The sequence below is a fragment of the Ostrinia furnacalis genome, unplaced genomic scaffold, assembly GCF_004193835.3.
Source record: "Ostrinia furnacalis isolate ACB-3 unplaced genomic scaffold, ASM419383v2 OfSCF5186, whole genome shotgun sequence".
Taxonomy (NCBI): Eukaryota; Metazoa; Arthropoda; class Insecta; order Lepidoptera; family Crambidae; genus Ostrinia; species Ostrinia furnacalis.
In genome coordinates this window covers 81193-103252 of record NW_021135425.1, presented here as the reverse complement: position 1 = coordinate 103252, position 22060 = coordinate 81193, and the positions used below count along the sequence as shown (strand labels likewise).

General features: G+C 34.9%; 1 protein-coding gene across 1 annotated transcript in view; it reads right to left on the bottom strand.

The window, feature by feature from the left end:
- Positions 1-21695, bottom strand: part of NGR-B4 (neuropeptide receptor B4) — a 107425-nt gene extending 85730 nt beyond the window's left edge. The window contains exons 1-3 of the mRNA XM_028315635.1: positions 21615-21695; positions 5758-5968; positions 235-364 (exon numbers count right to left, since the gene is read on the bottom strand). Of these exons, the coding sequence (XP_028171436.1) occupies positions 235-364; positions 5758-5887 (260 nt within the window). The 5' untranslated portion in view covers positions 5888-5968; positions 21615-21695. The remainder of the gene's footprint in view (positions 1-234; positions 365-5757; positions 5969-21614) is intronic.
- Between the last annotated feature and the right edge of the window lie 365 nt (positions 21696-22060).

The following is a 22060-nucleotide window of genomic DNA, read 5'->3' as shown; positions in this document are numbered from 1 at the left end:
GTTGTGTAGGGATATTTTCACTAAATCAGTTTTGCAGCAATTTAGATTATGATAAAAACTCAATCGGAATTCATTTAGTCTCATCACTTCACTTGCATTGACGTTATTATTTTTTATCTTTTGTGGTATTTGGAGCCAAATAAAAGTTTCCGTGAAACATCACGACGACGAGACGCACATGCATCATTTTTGTTACTATGAAATCATTTTTATCAAATAATACTCTGTACTAACCTCTTATAAGCATATCTTCGAGGGTCGAAGCCGATGACGAAGTCAGGGCATGGCTGGTAGGCGGTGGCGTCGGCGGGAGTCTCGTCCCAGCACGCGAACCCATCGAAGGTTCTTGGACAGTACAGGCCATCTGTTAAAAGACAATCCATCTATATCCATAAAAGCGAAAGGTCAATGGCTCACTCACTCACTCATCACGAAATCTCAGAAACTACAAGTGCTAGGAGTCTCAAATTTTGCATGGGGGTTCCTTTTAGAACGTAGGTGACGGGATTTTGCAAAATTAAACCTCTAAGGGGGTTAAACGGAGTCCACGTGTACGAATTCGTGGGCGGCCGCTAGTATTATTACGTATAAAAGGGTTACTGAAAGGTCAAGGGACTGACTCACTTATCACGAAAGCTCAGAAACTATAACACCTACAAACTCCAAATTTGGCAGGTAGTTACCTTATAGGGTGTATACATCCGCTAAGAACGGATTTTATGAAACTCCACTCCTAAAACGGGATCACGCGTACGAGGTCGCGGACGGCCGCTGGTCTTCTAAAAGTTTCCATTAGTAACACTAAGGGCCTCTGTCATGATCTCCGAGTAAACTTTATTAACCAACTTTAAGCAACGGGTAGCCTACTTGACACTTTAGCCTAGCGCCGTCCACCAACTTTTTGCCGGCCGATAGTTTAGTCGGGCAGTTAATCAGTATAATCAGTAATGTGCGCACTTCCATTCTTGCCCAAATGGAAGTGCGCACATTACACCGATTAGATTTTCATATAAATTAAAAACGGGACGAGGCGAAGACCTGGAGCGAGATCAAGCGAGAAGCTCAAGACCGAACGAGATGGAGGACTGTTGTGGACGCCCTCTGCCCCATCTAGGGGACATAGGACCATAAGTCAAGTAAGTCAACCATCGGTCGACTAAACGTCGGTCTGCGCCTAGGCTTACTCGGAGGTGGTCAAGGAAGTCCTAAAAGGATGTGGCATAAATACTTAGTAGTCCAACGATAACGTATCAAAAGATAATTATTATTAGTCTATGAGTCATCATCAGCACCAGATCATTTGCTCTCCACTGCAGGGACACGACCTTCTCTAGCATGGCCTGATGGGGAGGGAGGTCTATTATTTTTGAAGTTCACATTAACATTTAAGCAATGTTATTAAAACGAAAGACTTGAATGGAAAACGCATCAATTTGTAAATCGGCAATTCTCCATTCAAAAGACAACGAAGTTTAAATCGAGTGCCAAAGTTGAACTTACAAAATAGGCCTGTAAAAGTATATGCATCTGCATATGCATCTGTAAAAGTATATCTTGCAATATCACAGCTTTAAAGCAATTCACAATTGCGCTATGCTTCCGGAAAATCGTCGCTAAAAGCAAATATTTTCGTATAGACTAAGCCTGAATAAGTAATCAATAACTGAAAATGTTCGTTGGAAATGTAAGTGTACTCTATCCACGGAAATTTACTATTTGCTGTGGAGTTCTATTGCCTCATTGAGATTGCTTTTCGATGTTTTCGTAGGCTTGCAATCTATTTCAAAATAACATTCGTTATCAGTTTTTAAATGAATGCTATGAATAGCAGCTTTGAAATATGCAAAATGGTTGTATTTCATCATTTTGGTCGGCAAATCCAGCTACATGTTATGTATTTGTATTTAAGAGCTATTTTGCAACAAAAAATATTCATGCCTAATTAAATTTAATGTACTGTGCTAATCAGGCTAGTTGAAACAAAATTTTTGAAGTTTTGAGTATTCTATATTCTATTGGATCCATTGCATTATATTTTGCTTCTTTTTGGTTAATTTGGTCAATTCTATTCACTGAATACGCAATTGAGTGATTACACTCGCATTGTACTCACAATTTACTAACTGTGTCATTTATGAAGATTTAGCCAAACAATGACTTATTGACACCGCCTTGAATCTGCTTTTAACTATATTCCGAGGTTAAGTTACTAACTTTCTTTGATGACTCTATTGTTAATCGTGATCCAGTTATTTACAAAACTACAAGGAAGTGGGTGAAGCTTGAAAACATTACAGTATAATTTATTTATTATAATACTGCGTGTTGACAGAGGTTTTTTATGCACAACAAGGAAGCTCTTGTCTTTCTTTGGAATAATCAATCATCTAAAATATTTACACACTGGAGTTGTCAAGCCGATTAATTTTAATTAATACGATATCATCTGTACGATTAATCGATAATTCGATTATCGAGGTTATTGTTGTTTCTTTATTTTCTTCTCTTCTGTTGTTTTGTTTAGTAAATTAATTTGTAATTCTTGATGCTTACTGTAACCGTATTATACACACAACCTTGCGTTGCGCGCCTCTTGGAGAGACATCAAACTTTTACTGTTTTTTTTAATCACGGTTACATTATTTTTAGTCGGTGTCTTCTCCAAGGGATGCGCAATAAGCAAGGACGTCCGCGAAAGACCAGCTTCGTGACTTGCCCTTTTGAGCATGTCGCGATAAATGCTAAATAAATAAATAAATGCCTATTGGCACAGTTAGGTGGTCTTACCACTAGATCACAGAGGTGGTTGAAAGACTCTCACGGAAGTGTAAACAGAGTTATTTTCCTAGTCATGCTCACATAAAAAGCAAAGTAATTCTGTCGTGAGATACTCGTATTGTGCGAGAGGTGTAGTAAGGGACACATAGTTTGATATCGCTTTATGCTACAGGTGTCCTTATCCAGGTTTTGGCTTCCGTATAGCTTTCTCGCCCACTGCACCATTTTACACTTACGATAAGCATCCAGTCTAGTTATCTACTCTCAATTAAACATTATTTGGTATTTTTCATGTTCCAAACCAAATATTATGAGAGCATTTAAGTGGATTCACTGTATCTTGTTATAAATGAGGAAAACACTACTCTGACGCTCTGATGTTCAATGAATAAAAACTACTTTCTGTGTCCCATTTGCAGCGGAAATGAGGTTATTTACCACCTTAAATGTATTACCGTAGATGAACAAGAAAAGGTTTTTCAAAGGCTTTCCACTACATAAAATAGAAACAAACTAAACTTGTTATTGCTGTATGTAGCAGCGGCTATTATCTTTTCTTGAAAACGGCCTACAAAATAAACTGCTGAAATATGATCTTGGAATAAGCAAAAGCCAACAATGCAATCTGCCGGGTTTACAGACTAAAAGGATGTATTTAATAAAACGACGTGATTTGAATAAAAATACCATTTAGCTGCGACAGTCTTCACTGTTTTTGTGAAAGGGATAACAAGATATTGCCTTTACCCTCCTTGCATGAGATATTACTCGTACATGGAGCGGCGGAGGATGGCAAAAACACTGCCGCTGCTTTCTTCCTCAATGTATAACAATTGTGACAATTTATAGTTCTACTGCGGGCCCTCAACGGCTTAAGAAAAATGATCTTCTGTAGCGATTACCGTTGCAAAATGTTTTGAATCTAATTACCTACCAGTATCTTATCATCCATCCAAGCACCTACTAATGGCATCTATCAGATTATTACTTACACAAATGTTATAAACACTAATCAACTACAGATTGCTTATTTGGAAATATACATAGATTTGCCATTATTCCTTACGTTTCATTTTATAAAGCTAGTTCCTATACTAATGAAACATTTCGAGAATAGATGCAAGCTTATGATTGTTTCATTTTCAAAACATTCATCGATCATATTAAAGTGTTATTTTATTTGAGTTTCTTTCTATAGCACTAGCATTTGTAAAGACTGCAATAATAACAATAACAGAGAGATAGATAGCTAACTCTCTTTTAAATAAAACTGTAAGGTAATAAAAAACTGACTTGATCCTATGTTACTTAATCCAGTTCAAGAAAAACGAACACGATAATATTTCGAACGAAACCAAACTCTGGAATCAGACGATAAGGCCTCTTACTATGAAAAACTATCAGTTTTCAAATACCTACTTGTACTGAATCTCGAGCAACCAACATCGTATCGTATATCGGATCGAGTGCTTCAATTGGACGTTTTTCATTGTTCGTGGTAGTCCTCCAGGTTTTTAGAGTGAATTTACTGTTATCTCCACGTAATTAAGATGAATAAATCCTACTAATCCTACTTAATATTATAAATGCGAAAGTTTGGATGTCTGGATGTCTGGATGTTTGTTACTCTTTCACGCAAAAACTACTGAACGGATTTTGATGACACTTTACAGTATTATTGTTTATAACCCAGAATAGGCTATAATTTATGACGATCTGTTACGCGGGTGAAGTGCGGGCAAAAGCTAGTAAAGATATAATTACTCTTATCTCATAATATGTTAGATCAAGTTTATTTAAAAACTTTGCTCTTGCTATTCCGTAGCTAACACCGGTCGAACTCGTCTTAGGTCCAGGGAAAGTACCTACCTAAGACATAAATTGTTCCATAAAAGTTAATTAAGACATTATTTAATAGATGTAGGACTCGGAAGCGTTATAGTAACATGCTTAGCTAAGATTAATAATAGATCGCATCCAGCCACAGTATCAACTAGGACTCGATTGAATTAGAACAGTTGTAAACTTAAATAATAAAACAATAAAAACTGTCAGTAATCATGCTAATTTAAATTGAACTTGATGTGTGATAAGAGCATTGCATGTTATAATGCAAAGAATAAATTTTATTATCTCATAATTATTGGTCAATATGAACTCAATTCTTTATCGGGGAGTTAAAGTTCGTTTCAAATATGACTGACTAGTGACCGCCCGCGACTTCGTCCAACTAAAGCTCATAGCTGACTTATCAACTCGGAAAGGGATATCAACACCGTACGCGAGCCATCATCACCATGTCAATCGCCTGGCGAGGCGTATATGTTACGATGCCACTAAGTGTGCGTTGCAGTATGGAGTTTCATAAAAAGAATACTGACCGCCTCATGTTGATACGGTTACGATCCCTTTCCGGGTTGATAATTGTGCGACGTCCTTAGCTCGTGGAACCCAGTGGTTATTATGAGACCACATATTTCATTTTAATTTTTCATTTTCACATGAGACCGAAACATTTAATTTCTATTGTGTCTCGATTCGCTGGTAGGTACTTGAAGGGCTACGAAGACTCAATAATAAACAGTATTACTACCAGTCATTTGGATCTCAACAACTCAGTGGCTTTCCGAAATGCTCGTAAGGTTTAGACTAAATGTAAACAGATTACTTGCAACAGATTACTCGTATTTGCTTCTCTGATAAACAAACATGGAATGGCTTAATTTGATTGTACCTAGTCTTAAAATAAGCAGCCATGTAATTTCATAGATAAACTTACAGAAATAGACGTGTAGGAGTACATACTTGTTACATACTAAAACGTCCTTATTTTTGGAGTATGAATGGTTATAAACCATCAATTATCTTGGTATTTTTTTCTTGTGATTTTGAATAAAATACACCATAAAGCATTCCCATACATCAATAAATGATACAACTACTCACAATAAATCTAAAGTTAAAAAACAATACACTCACCTTTGCTCGGTTCCTTGTTCGCCTCAACTTCACTGTGCGTCGTGTTCACAGTGAAGCACTCCCGTATCAGACCCTGGAGGAGTCGCAACTTCGGGTCCTTAGAATTCGCCGTGCGGTTTGACGGCCGCATCCCTAAGTTTCACTCGGCAACCAATCACAAACCATTTACATTCATAATTTCAGAGAGCTATCAAGAAATACAACTGATAAACTGTCGAGAGCAACACGGTTACATCAAAACACGTCAGATAAACCCAGAAATCCAACAGTTTTAGTCCCACTCACTTATCTTGGTTATTGTCACTTCTAAAATTCTTTATCATGAAACTAATGCTGAGTCTCGTTTTTTATCTTTTGTTTGTTTTAGAATAAAATGAAACTATTCTTAAATTAAGTTCTTTTAAATTATGGTATTGTTTTCAAAGATTTTACGACGTGTGGCTTTTGTGGATGGAGTGACTCGGTCAAATACCAATATGTAGGTTACATATAGTGTGAATATGTTTTATTCTACCAAAAATATTTAATTCTGTATCATCATTATCATTTATGCCACAGGACGTCCACTGCTGAACATAGGCCTCCCCCAATTATGACTTCCACATCGCACGGTTGGTAGCGGCCTGCATCCAGCGCAATTCTGTACCATAATACCTTATATTTAACCTAATTTTGCTAGTTTGCTACGTCTTAAAACAGGGAAAATCTAGAAGTATCATCTACAGTCAAATACCTTCTACCCAACAAACGCTGACCATAATAAGTAGCGTATTTCATTTGAAAAATGTCGACTGGCTTGTCCAGTGTCTAAGTAGCTCAGATGAAAGAGAAGTCACCCGGCCAGTGAAAAGTCGTGGGTTCGATACCCGCCTTAGGCATCGATTTTTTCAACTTGTTCATAATCTAGAAGTAGTTTTTACAAAATTCTATTTGATGTATCAAATTGCAACAAAATGGTGCACTTTGCGGTCAAAATATTTATTGCTTCATAAGTTTAGCAAATATTGGTCCCACTTGAATTGAATGTAGGTGACACAGTTCATCATTATTTAGGTCAAATGGAGTAAATTTGCAAATTTTAGTGTATGCTTAAGGCCTTCACGATGTCAACGTGTCAAGTTTCATTACGAAAGCTTGCTAACAATAATAATATATTTTGCGCGGTAATGATTTTTTATCATAATGGTTAAACTATATCCAGCATAGATACTTCTAATAATTAGTCAGTCTTTCTTCTAATCCAAAATCTACACGAGCAAAATGCTAGTACAAAACTAGTTATGATCACTATCTAATTCCGATTTCTTTAATCTCAGAGTAGTTAACTATACAGGTTGGAATTTTGTAATGCCACCTGGAGGGAAAGTACTCTTAATACTACTGTAGATAGAAAATTTTACTGAAAGAAAACATTCCTTTATTTTTGAAAAGAAAGAGAACTGAATTCAAGATTTTCGAATNCAATTTAGGCCCTTAAGGTGTCAAGGCGTTCGAGTCCCCGATAGTACCTACTATACAATTTTTTGTAACATAATTAAAAAATAAATTTAAGATTTCATGGTTTTCCTTTCATTTGATTTATCAAGTTTGTTAGAGAGATTTCATCCTTATCCTTAATCCTAACGATCGGTGTAATAAAAATACAAGGTGTAATTTTTAACAGATTTTAGTTGGTTCGATTCCCGGGTGTGACAAACAAAAAAGAATTTTTATCTACAATATTAAGAGTACTTTCCCTCCAGGTGGCATTACAAAATTCCGCCCTGTATAATAGTGCCAGTGCTACCCGTATAACGAATGCCCCACCGAGTGATTCACACCAGAACGCTATTAACGGTTAGAGTAAATATCAAATTGTATCTTTATTCACCCAACGAAAGAATTATTATCAGCCACGTGGTTTTTTAAACTTTGTTATTTTATAGCTTTACAATAACAAATACGCCGCAAAATTATTAAGCGTACACATAATTTTGTGACAACGCTGTTTTGTTATGACGTCATTCAGGGCAAAAATATTGTTGTTTTAATTGAGTGGTGTCCATTTCGGTGTCGAAGAAGGCAGTGAACCCGGTTTTGCAATACCTATTGTGCGACTTTTAGCGCCAGAAAACCTTTCCTAACTTTATATCACTCGTAACATGGGTGATAAGCCATGTTACGAGTTAAGAGCTAGCTGAACAAAAACAATAAGTAGAACTGAATCTAGTGTCACTGTGGTTTTCGAACACTAAGGCCCAGAACAGACGGTGAAACGCAACTGCAACGAAACTGCAACTACTAGTTACTTTTGAGTTGCATCTAAGTTTTTGCCATAGCGTCCGTTGAGAGACCACACATGACGCGACCAGTTTGAAACTTTCAGTTTCAGTTTCGTTCATCAGAATCATCAGAAAGTTGCAGTTTCGTTTCACCGTCTGTTCTGGGCCTAAGCTATTGTGATTTTATGAAAAAGTAAAAAAATGTGTTACTAATATGATCAAATGATATTAAGGGAAGTGGTTCTTTCCTTTGGGATGACATAAAGCCTTTTGTCAATTCATTATAAACCTTATAATAATCTAGTAAAGTGCAAATTCCATTAAATTAGAATAAGAGGATTTAATGATTTTGTAGTTTATCTGAGGCGAATGTAGGTACCTACTTAAACTTATATTTTGACCTAAGATGAGTACTTAAAAATCCAACTATGAAACTCATATTTTAAGGTTTTAGTTTCAATTGACAGTCAAAGTCGCTTTTTCTCAACACTATGCTTGTCCTGAGACTTAAAAAAATATTGTAATATTGCACGGGTTGCATTATAGTCCTACCTATCTTTAACCGTAACCATAACGATAACCAGTGATTTTTGTATGGATTTTGTCGATTTTTGATGTTTGTTAAAATTAAAGTAAGGTTGTGTAACCCAGCCTTAGACTAAGATTTTTAAGAATTATTAATTAATTTTTTCCTCAAAATATCTAAACAAATACAAATGGTGAATGTAAAATTCTGTATGGATCATCTACACGATATTATTGAATACATTTGTATAAAATTATGTTTTCAAATAAATAAATAAAATATCTTTGGACATTTTACATTGCGCCACTAGTCCCAAACTAAGTACTTTTGATTATAATAAATAATAAATAAATATCCTTGGACTGCACTACGCTTCTAGTCCCAAACTAAGCAGAGCTTGTAATATGGGTACTAGACAACGGATATAACATCCTACTTAAAAACATTTTTTTGTAAATACCTACATACATAAACATATTATACATAGTAACACCCAGACCCATCACAGAAATAAAAATTCATCATTTCAATTTCTGCCCGGCCGGGAATCGAACCCGGGACCTCTCGGCATAGTAGTCCGTTCCGAACCAATAAATAATTAGAGTTGACTCATATATTAAAGTTATTTTTATTCCGGAGAAAAACAACTAGTGCTCGTAAAAGTGCTTCAGGCATTCAATAGAGAGAAAAAAAGAAACATAATTTATTTGCTTTAAACATAGTTTAACACAATATAATTAACATCATATAACTAACTAAATAACCTTTAAAGAAATAATTTTGTCTGTCACAGAAAAAAATTATCGCGCGTGTCCCTGTATCAAAAACCGGGATAAAAAGCATCCTATGTCCTTTTCCGGGACACATACTATCTCTACCAAATATCATCAAAATCGGTTTAGTGGTTTAGGCGTGAAAGCAAGGCAGACAGACAGAGTTACTTTCGCATTTATAAGATTAAGTATAGATTTGATAGAATTTATTGAACCAAAATGGCACCTACTCAGCGTGCAACAGGTTCTATAGAACATGATGCTGGTATTCTGTACCTTCGACCACATTCTCAAAAGTTCATTGATTTATTTTTGATGTAAGCATAGACAAATACTTACTTTAGAAGGTCAGGAACTACATTTTAAACAGCTTCTTTTGAGTTAGGAACATCGTGTAACTATTCACATTTTGAACAACCCTTAAATTACTAAGGTTGTTAGCAATTATTCTTGCCCTTGGAAGGTCGAGTTGCGTTTCAACATAAGATTAACTCCCACTCTAAATATTTATCACTGCGAGCCCAAGTCGATTTCAATTTTAGACCAAACTATTTGGAATTGTTGTTAAAATTTAAACGGCAAGCTATTTCACTGTACCGAAAGGTGTTGAGCTATATGGATTTAAATAATGTGCATTTCAAAAATACATCGATGAGTCTATAAATAAAGTACTGAAACGCTGTTCCTATGGCCTCGTTGGTGCGGTGAATTTACGTTGACCAAGTAGTGTTGACCCAACACTAAACATAGTGACGAATGGGAAATGGCGCAATTATCCATTACACGTATGTCTATACCAGTCTATCGATCATTCTCCCCTATTCAATTTGATATGAAAACAAATCTATTGATGAAATTCTAACAAAAGTTATGAAAATAAGTGATGTAATGTTTCGATTGATGTATAAAGTTATCTAAAGAATGTAGGACTTAAAATCTAGAATTCTTTGAGGATTTATTTATCTGTATTCGCGTATCCTTACTAATCCCTATTAACCCCTGCCAATGATACGAATATGTTACATCATAGTTTTTAATGAAACAAAGTGATTTTTTTTTATGTTACAGGAGGCAAACGAGCAGACGGATCACCTGATGGTAAGTGATTACCGTCGCCCATAGACACCCGCAGACCCAGGGGCGTTACAGGTGCGTTGTCGGCCTTTAAGGTGAAGATACGCTCTCTTCTTGAAAGCTTGCAGGTCGTATCTGTCTGATGAATAGAAACTGCATAACTGTCTTAATCCACGTGCCCTACGGTTCATGACAATACTAAGGTGGCATAATGATGAAGCCAGAATGTCACTGATAGCAAAACATTCAGTAGAACCTAGTAAAACGAAAGCGAAAGTCATAATAGTGAGACTATTTCAGCCCACCGCTTATTAAAGGTGTAACAGGTGCCAAAGACATAACAACGCGTGCTAGGCTATTAAAGTTACCTTCCCTAAAATCGCCTCTGCGTCCACTTAAGATATTACTGGTATATTGCGTTTGAAGACGCATAATAGGGGCTTAGGGCAGACAATATAAAATTTCTTTATTCACCTAACAATATAGCATTACAGTTGTGGGTGTTCTCCTTTTATTTTAAGTATTACTTGTATTAAAAAGAACTACATAATGGGGATGTTGCCTGGGTCAAAAAGCAAGAGTTTTAATTAGTCCGTCAGTTAACTTATCAAAAAATACTCTACACGTATTTTTCACTTTTTCAAACTAATGAAAATTTAAAGAGATAAAGCGCCCCAAAGTTCATAAGAAGAGGCCCGTGACGTCAACGCTTGCTTAAAAATGCCGCACGTTGTGACGTCGTGCGCAACTTCAACGCACCATAACTATGTAATTATTTGTTAGATTGACAAATAAAAATATATGTGTCCAATATTTTTTGATATTAAACATTACGGACAAAAAAAATTTTTTTAGGCAACTAGCCTATTATGATTGAGCTAAAGACAAGTACAAAGAAACCTTCGCCTATTGAAAGATTAGAGTGTAATTTAATACTATTATTAAAAGTTTAAGCCTTTCTTTAAAAAAAAAAACAAAAAGAAAATTTGGGCTTAAATGTGCCAAAGGGACCCAAAATCTATTTTCAGCTTCTTAGCTATTTTTTAAGAAGCTATCAGATTTAACGGTGTATGAATTTGTATAAATCTATTAAGAGCAATATTTTAAAAAGTTAGACGTACTTACTTACTCCTTATTCACTATTCACACCCTAATTATCACTACCATTTCATTATTTGGAGTAGACTCTACCTGAAGACGAGCGTTCGCTCTAGTTATCAAATTAAAGTCAAGTTGAAGCAAAGTGCTTGATGCACTGTTTGTAAAGGTTAATTGAGTAGTTCCAAATTCTCGTATACCAAAAGAATTGTCTAGTGTACGAGTATATCCTATCCACCTTCATTATAGAATTTTATATAACTCGGAACAAAAGCACGATGGTTATGTATGTAAATGTAACAGTGTACCTATCATGATAGATAAAGAACAGTGTCTTTTAGGACCGTTTGTAATGTTCTTGAGTATCTACTCAAGAACATAACAAATAGGTACCTAAATGTTACTAGATATCTATCTAGTAACATTTAGGTACCTATTTGTTATCTCGAGTTAAGTTTGCTCTTTTCTATGTTGTTGCGGATTAAATGACTTAATTGAGGAAAAAGAAGGGTTTCTTAAGGATTTTTCGGAATCGGCTTCTTCCATCGTCTTATAAAGTTCCAGAGGGTATCTTTTAAAGCCGTTACCCTTAAAATGCCGTTTTAAAGTCTAAATGCTAAGTCGAAGTTGACTCAATTACATCTGTGTTTGTGCCGCGATGGGTTCCATTTCCTTTACTGAGAGAATGCTTATTGTGATCACATGGAGCCCTTTGTTGTAGTGTTTACGCCTACTGTCCGAACTTTAGATTTTCCAGGTAGGTATTCGTAAACAGTTGTCAATATTCAGTGTCAAGCAAATAGCTGCTGCGTACTTACTTTGTTTCGCATGCTTGGCATCACAAATTTTTTAAGTGCTTTTAAAAATCGATATTATACAAAACTCCACTACGTATGTGAAATACAAATAAATATTTTTTTTATTTGTGAATCATAAGAAAAATGTTAGATGTTACAGTCTCAGTATGTCTCTCCATAAATTTTTCACTAACCTTTTTAAAAATTGTTTAATGCCTTGACTCCAAAACCTGGTTATTATTGATTTAACTGTAATTAAAATGTTCGTGTTCCTTATTTCAAAGAACAAAGGCTTTTTATAGAAAATCTATCAAGTCGATGATTTCAAAGACATTTTCTTTTGATGCTCATAATTATTGTAAAACAAAATTCTAGACTCTAGACATTACTTGCAAACGAAAGATCGATCGATTATTTTTTCAAGTTTATAAAATGGTGATTTACCCATAACAATTAGTGCCAGAGTTTGTACTAGCTTTTGCCTGTGGCTTCACCCGCGTGAATTTGTGAAAATCAGTTAAAAACAGATCGTTATAAATTACAGTCTAAATCTATATCTATTATATAAAAGAAAGTCGTGTTAGTTACTCCACTTATAACTCAAGAACGGCTGAACTGATTTAGCTGAAAATTGTCAGGGAGGTAGTTTAGAGCCAGGAGAAGGACATAGGATACTTTTTATCCCGTTATTTATTGCCATTAAGGCGGAACAAAGTTCGCCGGGTCAACTAGTTATAGTATAAAAAAGTACTGGTTGGTTTCATCAAGATCCGTTTAGTAAGTTGTTTTTGCGTGAAAGCGTTACAACGTGTGAGTAATCCTTATAAACTTTGACATACCTGTAAAAGTATAAAAACTGTCTACGCTGGTTCAAAACAAAATATGCTCGCCACTCGTCGATCTGTCATTCGGTAACCTCTAGGATTCTCTCAGATCAAATGACCACTGCTGTCTAATTCGGGACTCCAAGGCGTGTAATTTGGAGAAGACGGTAATTTGACTACTGATGCACGTAAAGTACGACGACTTCTAACTAGATAGTGGTTCAGGAATCACATAACTACACTTCTGGTATACTAACTGTGCCCGCGACTTCGTACGCGTGAAAAGAGTTTGATTAATATTTCCCGTTTTTGCGACATTTTTCTTCTTATTGGCTGTAGGGTGATTTTATATAGCCCAAAGCCTTCCTCGATAAAGGCTATCCTAAACAAAAATATTTTTTCAAAACGAGCAGTAGTTCCTGAGATTAGCGCGTTCAAGCAAACAAACAAATAACTTTTTAGCGTTATAATATACATAAGTATAGATTTTTAGACGCTTCTTTGAATTACAAAGCCTAATACTGCGTAAGTAGGATACGAAGTCAATAACCTGTCACAAGATTATCTGATCAGGCAAGGACAGTACGCTTTCATACGAAGCTGATACTCGTACCTAACTGCTGATTCGGCATGGCATGGGTCAAGACATTAAAGTTCATTATCCTTATACAGTACCTACTATTATGCAGAAGTTTGATAAGCGTAACATCGAATTTACTCTACAATCCACCTTTTTGAAAAGGAGATGAGGCCAAATGTAATGATATAAGTTATGGTCTAAATTATATTTCAAAAAATATATTTTTCAGTCTCAAAAATCATGACTTGTTTTATGTTTCAAAAGTGACCCTGGTAGGGCAGAAAATGAATGAGACATGTATAGGCTCCTTAAGAGCATTTGACGATTTGTAAGTATCAGTACTAATTTAATTAGTCTAAACAAATAAAGATAATTTTGATTTTGATTTTACAGTTTTGACAATTCATAGCTAATGTCAACATCGTACACCGCGAAAACGCCGCGATTTCAACCGGCTACAATGTAACAACATTAACAACACAGCTAACAACCTCCCATACAAAACAGTGCAAAATGCTTTGTTTCTCTCAAAACATAGCGACTGTTGTTGGTCCACTAAATAAATAAAAGTACGTTAATGTAGGCAGTAACAATTGAGATAAACACAGTAAGTAGGTACTAGAACTCTGGCAAATGTTTGCAAGGATTAATTCAATAAGTTTAGAATGTAGCGTTCCTCTTGCTTAAATAACAAAAATGTAAATGTCGATGTTAAAATGTTTTGTATCAATGTGTTTCTATGTTTTTAAACTACATAAAGGTAGTGAAACATCCTATATAAAATTACTGTTCCCATAATAACTAAAGCGCTAGATGTTTATAATCTTCCTTTAATCTTATTTATTATTCATCACGTGTATTGCGCAGGTACATTATTTTGAACACTCTCATGGTAAGGGTGGCTAATTATTAACCCAAAAAATAAACAGATAATTATTTGAATTTTCTAGTCTACACGTTGATTGTTTTGTTTCAGACTGATATAAAGAAGTACGTAGTAGGTATTTGATGTTTTTGAGGGTTTGTAGGTATTAAAAGGGTGTATTTTAAGTGACTTAAGTGTAAAAAAGAAACAGAAATTACACTTAAGTCACATACACTTTCAACCTATTTACTTATTGGCGTAGTTACTCATTGAATGAGCTCCTGTGCCTTACACAATTGCCTTGGCGATATTTTTATACTAAAAGCCTTCTAACAACGTTATTGCTCTTAAATCACAACTATATCATAATAAGTTCGATCGATATCTCTTAGGACCACATGTTTAAAACAGGCTTATTTATCCTGGAAAACTACTCAACTCCCGAGGGGTGCGTGATCATTTCTATCCTTGAACAATTTGATACACACGAGTAATTTAAACTTAAACTACAGTCATTTCCACAAGTGGATATTAAACACTTGTATTTTATCAATGGTATCTTTACGGAGGTGTGTTTCTTGGGTAAAAAAGCAAGAGTTTATTAGTCCGTCAGTTCATTTATCAAAAAATACTCGACACGTGTTTTTCACTTTTCAAACTAATGGAAACGGCAAAAGTAGGAGCCCGTGATGTCAAGAGGTGTTGCACTTTCTGATGTCATGCGAAACTTCAACGCACCATAACTTGTAATTAGGTTCACAAGAGTAGAAATAAAATGTATGAATTATATAGACTTAAAGCTGATACGCAAGAACCGAATGTTATAGAATTCGTTAAAAATTACTCGAAAATATTTAAAAAGGTTTGTGTGGCTGCTAAATCGAATCATCTTCGAGACATGATTTTAAATTCTAATAATAAAGCTAAGGCTACGTGGAACATAATAAATAAACAAAAATGTAAAAATAAATCGAAGGATAACACCTTCTCACTGAAAGTCGGGAATGAAGTTATAAATTCAGATACAGATGTTGCAACCACATTTGAGACATTCTTCTCAAACATTGCGTCCGAAACAACTAAAGCATTGAATTCATCGCCAATTCTTGCAGAGTCTCTCTTAAAATCTAATGTCACCGAGTGCCAGTCTCTACTCCAGTTCAGGCATATAGATTGTAATACAGTAATTAAAACCTTCAGAGAATTGAATATGAAAAAAACCGAGGACCTTTGGGGAATCTCTGTCAGTATTATTGGGACAATTATTGACACCATAGCTCCTCACCTTGCATTCATTTTTAACACATGCATTGATCAAGGTTGCTTTCCTAGTTTAATGAAATTANACCTTGTCAGCAAGGCTCAGTTCAGCTGCTTTTGCAGTGAGAAAGATAAGGCAATTAACTGACATTGAAACGGCAAGGCTAGTTTATTTTAGCTATTTTCATAGTATAATGTCATACGGCATATTGTTGTGGGGCTCAGCTGCGGACATTGAAACTGTGTTCGTTCTGCAGAAGAGAGCAGTGCGGGCCATTTATAACCTTGGACCCCGATTTTCCTTGAGAGAATTCTTTAAGGAGATTAATATACTGACAGTAGCTTCACAGTTCATTTATGAAAACCTTTTATATGTTCGCAAAAATGTAGAGCAATTTACTAGAAAGAGTGATTTACACAAGTTCAATACAAGAAACAAAAATAAACTTGCCGTTCCAAATTTCAGACTGCACAAGATTGGTAATATTCATTTATGGGGAAATGTATTAAACTTTTCAATAAATTACCACAAACTGTTGTAGAATTGCCCATTCATAAATTTAAAGCACATATCAAAAGCACCTTAATGAAAAAGGGCTACTATAAAGTTGATGATTATATAAAGGATAAAAATGTTTGGAATGTTTAACTACCTAGCTCGCATCAATACTTATGACTATAATTTGTATATTTTAAAGACTGTAAAACCTTGAAAAGAAGTCTGACAATAGTGACTGAGTTTCTTGCGCTGCTTCTTCTCAGCACTGGCCCATTTATTGTCCCGAAGCAGTGGTAGGGTTAATATTGGGACGTGTAAAAGCGCTTTTTTAAAGCCTATTTGCAAAAATAAATGAATTTTATGAATTTTATGAATTTTATTTTATTTTACTTGCTTGATTAATAAATAAAAAGAATATAATTAACGGACGAAAAGTTATTTTTTAGGAAATTAGCCTTAGAACCACATGCTTAAAACAGGCTTATTTTTCTTGGAAAACTACTCAACTCCCGAAGGGTGCGTGATCAAATCTATCCTTGAACAATTTGATACACACGAGTAATTTAAACTTAAACTATAGCAATTTCCACAAGTGGAAAGGATGATGGGCACTTTTCTATGGAATCTGGGCGTAAAACCAACAGAAATTTAACTACTATCATTTGTTAGGACTTAGTATGAGAAATATATTTTCATATAATTAACTACCAAAAACTCCCGGGTTTGCTTGGAAATTGACACAATGTATAATAGTCATAGGTGTTTTATTGCGCAAACAAAAAATATTATTAATTAATATACCTACATTGATACATTAAGTTATTTATCAATTATTATGTCCAACAGTTAAGGAGTGGGGCCAACAAATGGTATAAAATAAGTACCATGTTCTACATTACCTGCGTACTACTCGTAGGTACCATTTAGAGAAATAAAATGAACACAGTCATGTTTCAATGGGATTTCTACCAGTTAAGCTGTAGTGTTGTCGCATAATCGATCACGGATCGATTGTTAATCGATATTGCCAAATAACGATTTTATCGATTAACAATTCGATTAATCGATTTTATTGATTACCATCATCACTATCATTTGATTGTTAGTTTGATTCCTTATTTTAAGCATTATAGTCGATTATTGCAATCTAATAATCGATTGTGATTTATTCGGTATACTTACATACTTAATCGATAGTAAGATATGATACAATACTATCAATATGATCGATACAAGCAACTAATTGACCTAATACTATTTTTATAACCCTAGTGTGATGTGAAATACTATGGAAACTTTGCATATTCAATGACCTCTATCTCCGTATCCCCGCGTATTTCAGGATTGTTGTCATACTATGAAATAAAGTACTAGTATTAAGCTTTAATTTAGTACACTTTTTGTTTCTGTTGGTTTAACGCCCAATATGCCCATCATCCTTTAATATTGTATTTTATCAATGGTATCAGTTACGTATTCTTTGCACGTCTAGAAGAGATAATCAAAGTCATCTTTTCAAAAGAACTTGTCATTATTCTTGTAATCTTTGTTCGACGGAATTTATCTGCTCGTGTATCTACACATTACACATGTTGATTGATTATATTGGATGCCACACATATCCGATTCTATATGAGATAGGTAGTATGTCCGAATCGGAAACAACGACCGAATAATTAGTCTTTCGATTGGCGATCGCCTCGCTCATAATTTGACAAATATATCACCCGACCCTAACTCTTTCCTCATCTCTTGGTTGTAATTGGAAAAAAATCGAATAAATCTACATTTATGTTGGTAGGTAGACTTATGTACGTGAATGAATAAACATGTAGATCTTTTGTTTGTTGGTATGTTTAACTCTTTCTTACCAATTTTCAGAACTAGGTATAGTTTTGAAATGTAAGTACTATTGAAATATTGAAAACATTATTTTTAAAGTTTAGTTTTTAAGTAAAAGTTTTTTGTAATGTATTATAATTTTTTTTATTGAATAAATTATAATACTTTTCGTATTCACCATCAACTTAAGAAAAAAAAGCCAGACCCTTATTTCGGTTTCCACTCATAACGACGTGGGTGCCGGCATTTCCACAACGCTCCAAACAAGTGAGCGGAGAATAACAAGGGACGAACGCAATGTTATTTGGTGATTTCTACGATCGGAATGGAGCGAACCATCGAAAACTGTGCCACAGACTAGGGAAACGAAAACTGCGGAAATAGCTTGTCTTTCGCAATAAAACTTTAGGTTCATTGTGGTTTTGCTATTTTCTCTACAAAATTTGCAATAATAAAGCTCTATACAACTTGAAAAGATTGTAGTTCTTTTATGTAATTTGACATCTGTGTATCTACCTATTCAGTTTTACATACATTAACTAGATATTACAAACGTCAGAAGTTAGTCGAACTCCATTTAAAAAACACCAATTGACGCTATAGTTATGGTTAAAGTAAAATGGTGCAACTAACTCAGCCTTAGCCTTTAGTGGTTTTAAATGGGAGTTAGTACCGGAAAATAAGTCTAGCTAAGGGTATCCTTCCGTTTGGCCAAATTACTTTTCGCCAAATTTCACTTCGCAAACAACTTATCGCCAAAGTTTCATTTCCCAAATGAACTTTTAGCAACTGTACTTTTCGCAACTAATTCATTTGGTCAAATTATCATTTGGCCAAATTTTACTTGGCAAATGTTTATTTAGCAAATGTTTTATGTTGCCAAATATTATATCCCAAATAATTTGTTTGGTCAAATTGACACTTCACATACTTACCCACCGTTACCCACAAATCAAAGCATAAGGCACATGATCATGGTTTTCACAATAATTTTATGTAAAACATTGCAGAAAATAGTATGGTTGCAAAAAGTAGGTATTGCAGAAAATAGTAGGTTAGGTTAGGTTAGAACAGTGACCCTTAATGCGCGAAGGCGAGCGAAGCGTGCCGCGGCAGCGGCCGCCGAGCGCTAGAATCACCTCTATTGTTAATGAATCAAAATGGAAATTTCGATACAAAGAATGAAATAAGGTAATTAATGTAGAACAAATTTTATATTAACTCCCCACTAAACAAAATAATAACCACAAGCTAATTTGTATACCATTCTATGCACCAATCAAATTATTTTGTAAATAGTTGAAATATTTTTGCCTAATGAAACGTTTGGCAAACCATACTTTGCCAAACAATAATTTGCTAAACAATAATATGCCAAAAAAAACATTTGCGAATTAAAATTTTGCAATAAGTTGCTTTGCCAAATGAGAATTTGCCAAATAAAAGTTTGCGAAACGTTGTTTGCGATGAGATAATTTGGGAAACGTTTTTTGGCCAAACATTAGTAATCCCTAGCTAAGCCATACAATGATGTGACAGTGTATATCGTATCGTAATTAAGTACGGAAAATCGACTTAAGTGCTGCCACGGGGAACGTGTTAATTTTCGTCACATACCAGTATTAAAATCACATGCGAGTAACTAAGCCTACGAGATAGCGCGACAATTTATGGTCTACAAACTTTACAATTAAGCAGCCTAGATATCAAGAAAGGAAAAAAATATGTTTGGCAAAATCTTTTCGTCAAATATATTTTAAACAAAAACTCTACGTCTGATATAGCGAAATCATAGTTTATACGGTATTAGAAGAAACTGTATTTCAAAGTGATACGTTTTCTAATTAAGTACTTACCAGCTTTCCGCCCGCGGCTTCGCCCGCGTGGAATTTTGTCTGTCACAGAAAACTTTATCGCGCGCGTCCCTGTTTCAAAAACCGGGACTCGAACAATCTCTATACCATATTTCATCAAAATCGGTTCAGCGGTTTAGGCGTGAATAGACAGTTAGCATTTATAATATTAGTATAGATTTAGCACTCGGCAATAGATATGATATGGGCCCTTAATTTAGTGTTTCTACTTTTGTTTTTCGATTTATCCGTTTCTAAAGAATAAATATTTAGACTTGTTAAAAAAACTAAGTTTGACATATCATAAGGTAAGTCAAACTTTATTATGACGACAAAATATAAAAATAAAATATACATCTAAGTATTTGCACTAAAGGTCTCCGCTCAGGTTTAACACACGGGAATGCGAAATTGATTGCGTTACGTGAATTAAATTTCTTACACGCGGGACTTAAGACTTGGAATTGTGGAGATTATTACAAGAGTACAGCAACAGAAGTCGGTTAAACCAGACCTGAGCAAAGTCAATTTGCAGAACCATATTGTAGTATAGATAAATGTAGATATTATGTTAGCTAAGGATTGTACGGTTTAAAAGACGAGCCATTTGGCTGATAAAGATTAATTTATAATTTTTTGCATTATATGTAAAAAGGAAGGGGTAAGTACATGAAAATGAGCATAGTGTTTTTTGAGCAAATTTTGATGATTCGTTTAATTTATATACGCACACTTTTCTTAACATATACCAATGTTATTTTCTAGTAGTAGGTACCTACGCAGTAAGACATTTCATGTGAAGTGCACCGTAGTTGATCGTCAGACAGCAATCAGTAGCAAACTGCTATGTTAAACTCAGCAGACTTAATCAAACCAAACCGTGCTCAGAAACAGTCTTGGAACACTCCTCAAAGTAAATGCAATAGCGTTTGAAACGAAGCAACATTTCTCCTTAGTGCTTAGGTATTCTCATTTTTTCATTTAATATGTTTAATGTTTCACTCTATGTTAATACATAAACGAACGGCGTGAAATAAATGTAAGTACCCCGTAAACTATGAACAATATTTACTACTCTTTGCGCACATCTTGCCTCATTTACATTTAAAGGCTAGATACCTAATCTACATATTTGCTTATGTTTTAACATTGTTTTATATTGAAACTGTTAGTATGCCAACTGGGCATAAACTATGCGTTTGTGTTTTGCGGTCATGAAAAAGTTGGAAAAACAGCTAATTTCAAGCCCAATTGCGGTTGTTGCCGCAACTTTTTAATAATGTCACGGGGTTAAACATTTAGGGATATTTCATACGTTTGTGTTTTATTTATATTCCTTTTAGTTTGGAAAAACAACGTTTAAAATTCTAGTTACCAAATTAGTTTTCACAAAATGCCACAACTGTAAACAGCATACCATCGATCATTTTAATTTGGCTTTTAGTTCAAATATTTACAGTGGTTTCGGGGTATTTTTTGAAAAAAGTTCCGGAAATTTTTCGTTGAACCGAATAATGATTCCGTTTTTCGTATCATCTGTTTACCTTAATGTTGGTTTGCAATCCGATAAGTGAGTGGGTAAACACAGTGGACACTTTAAAATACCTAGATGAAGGTAATCGAGTAAGTTTTCCGAGCGCGGGAGAGTTTGGCGCGGGATGAGACCGGCCAGTGTTCGCGGCCGCGGTAAGATGCGAACTGAGTCAGCGAGGCTCGCCGCCTCCAGGATACCATCTGGAAAGAGATTGCGCGCCCAATCTCTATCCCGCAAGTTTCTATGCCCGCTCTTGCGTTTAATTTTATTGCTGTTTTTGTTGCTCGTTAACAGCCCGCTGACAAATCACCCGCCGTTAGGAAAACTCGCAACAGTGCGCAACGGAAAAGCGGAAACCTTTTTCTGGATTTTACAAAATTAATAACTTGCTACTTTCATGTGCGGTTACTAGATAAAGTGCTGTTTGAAAGTTTGTTTTGAAAAATTACTTCATATTTTTTTTTGTCTACCAAGACTGAAGTTATAATATATCCCGAAGTAATCTTTGAGATTTTAA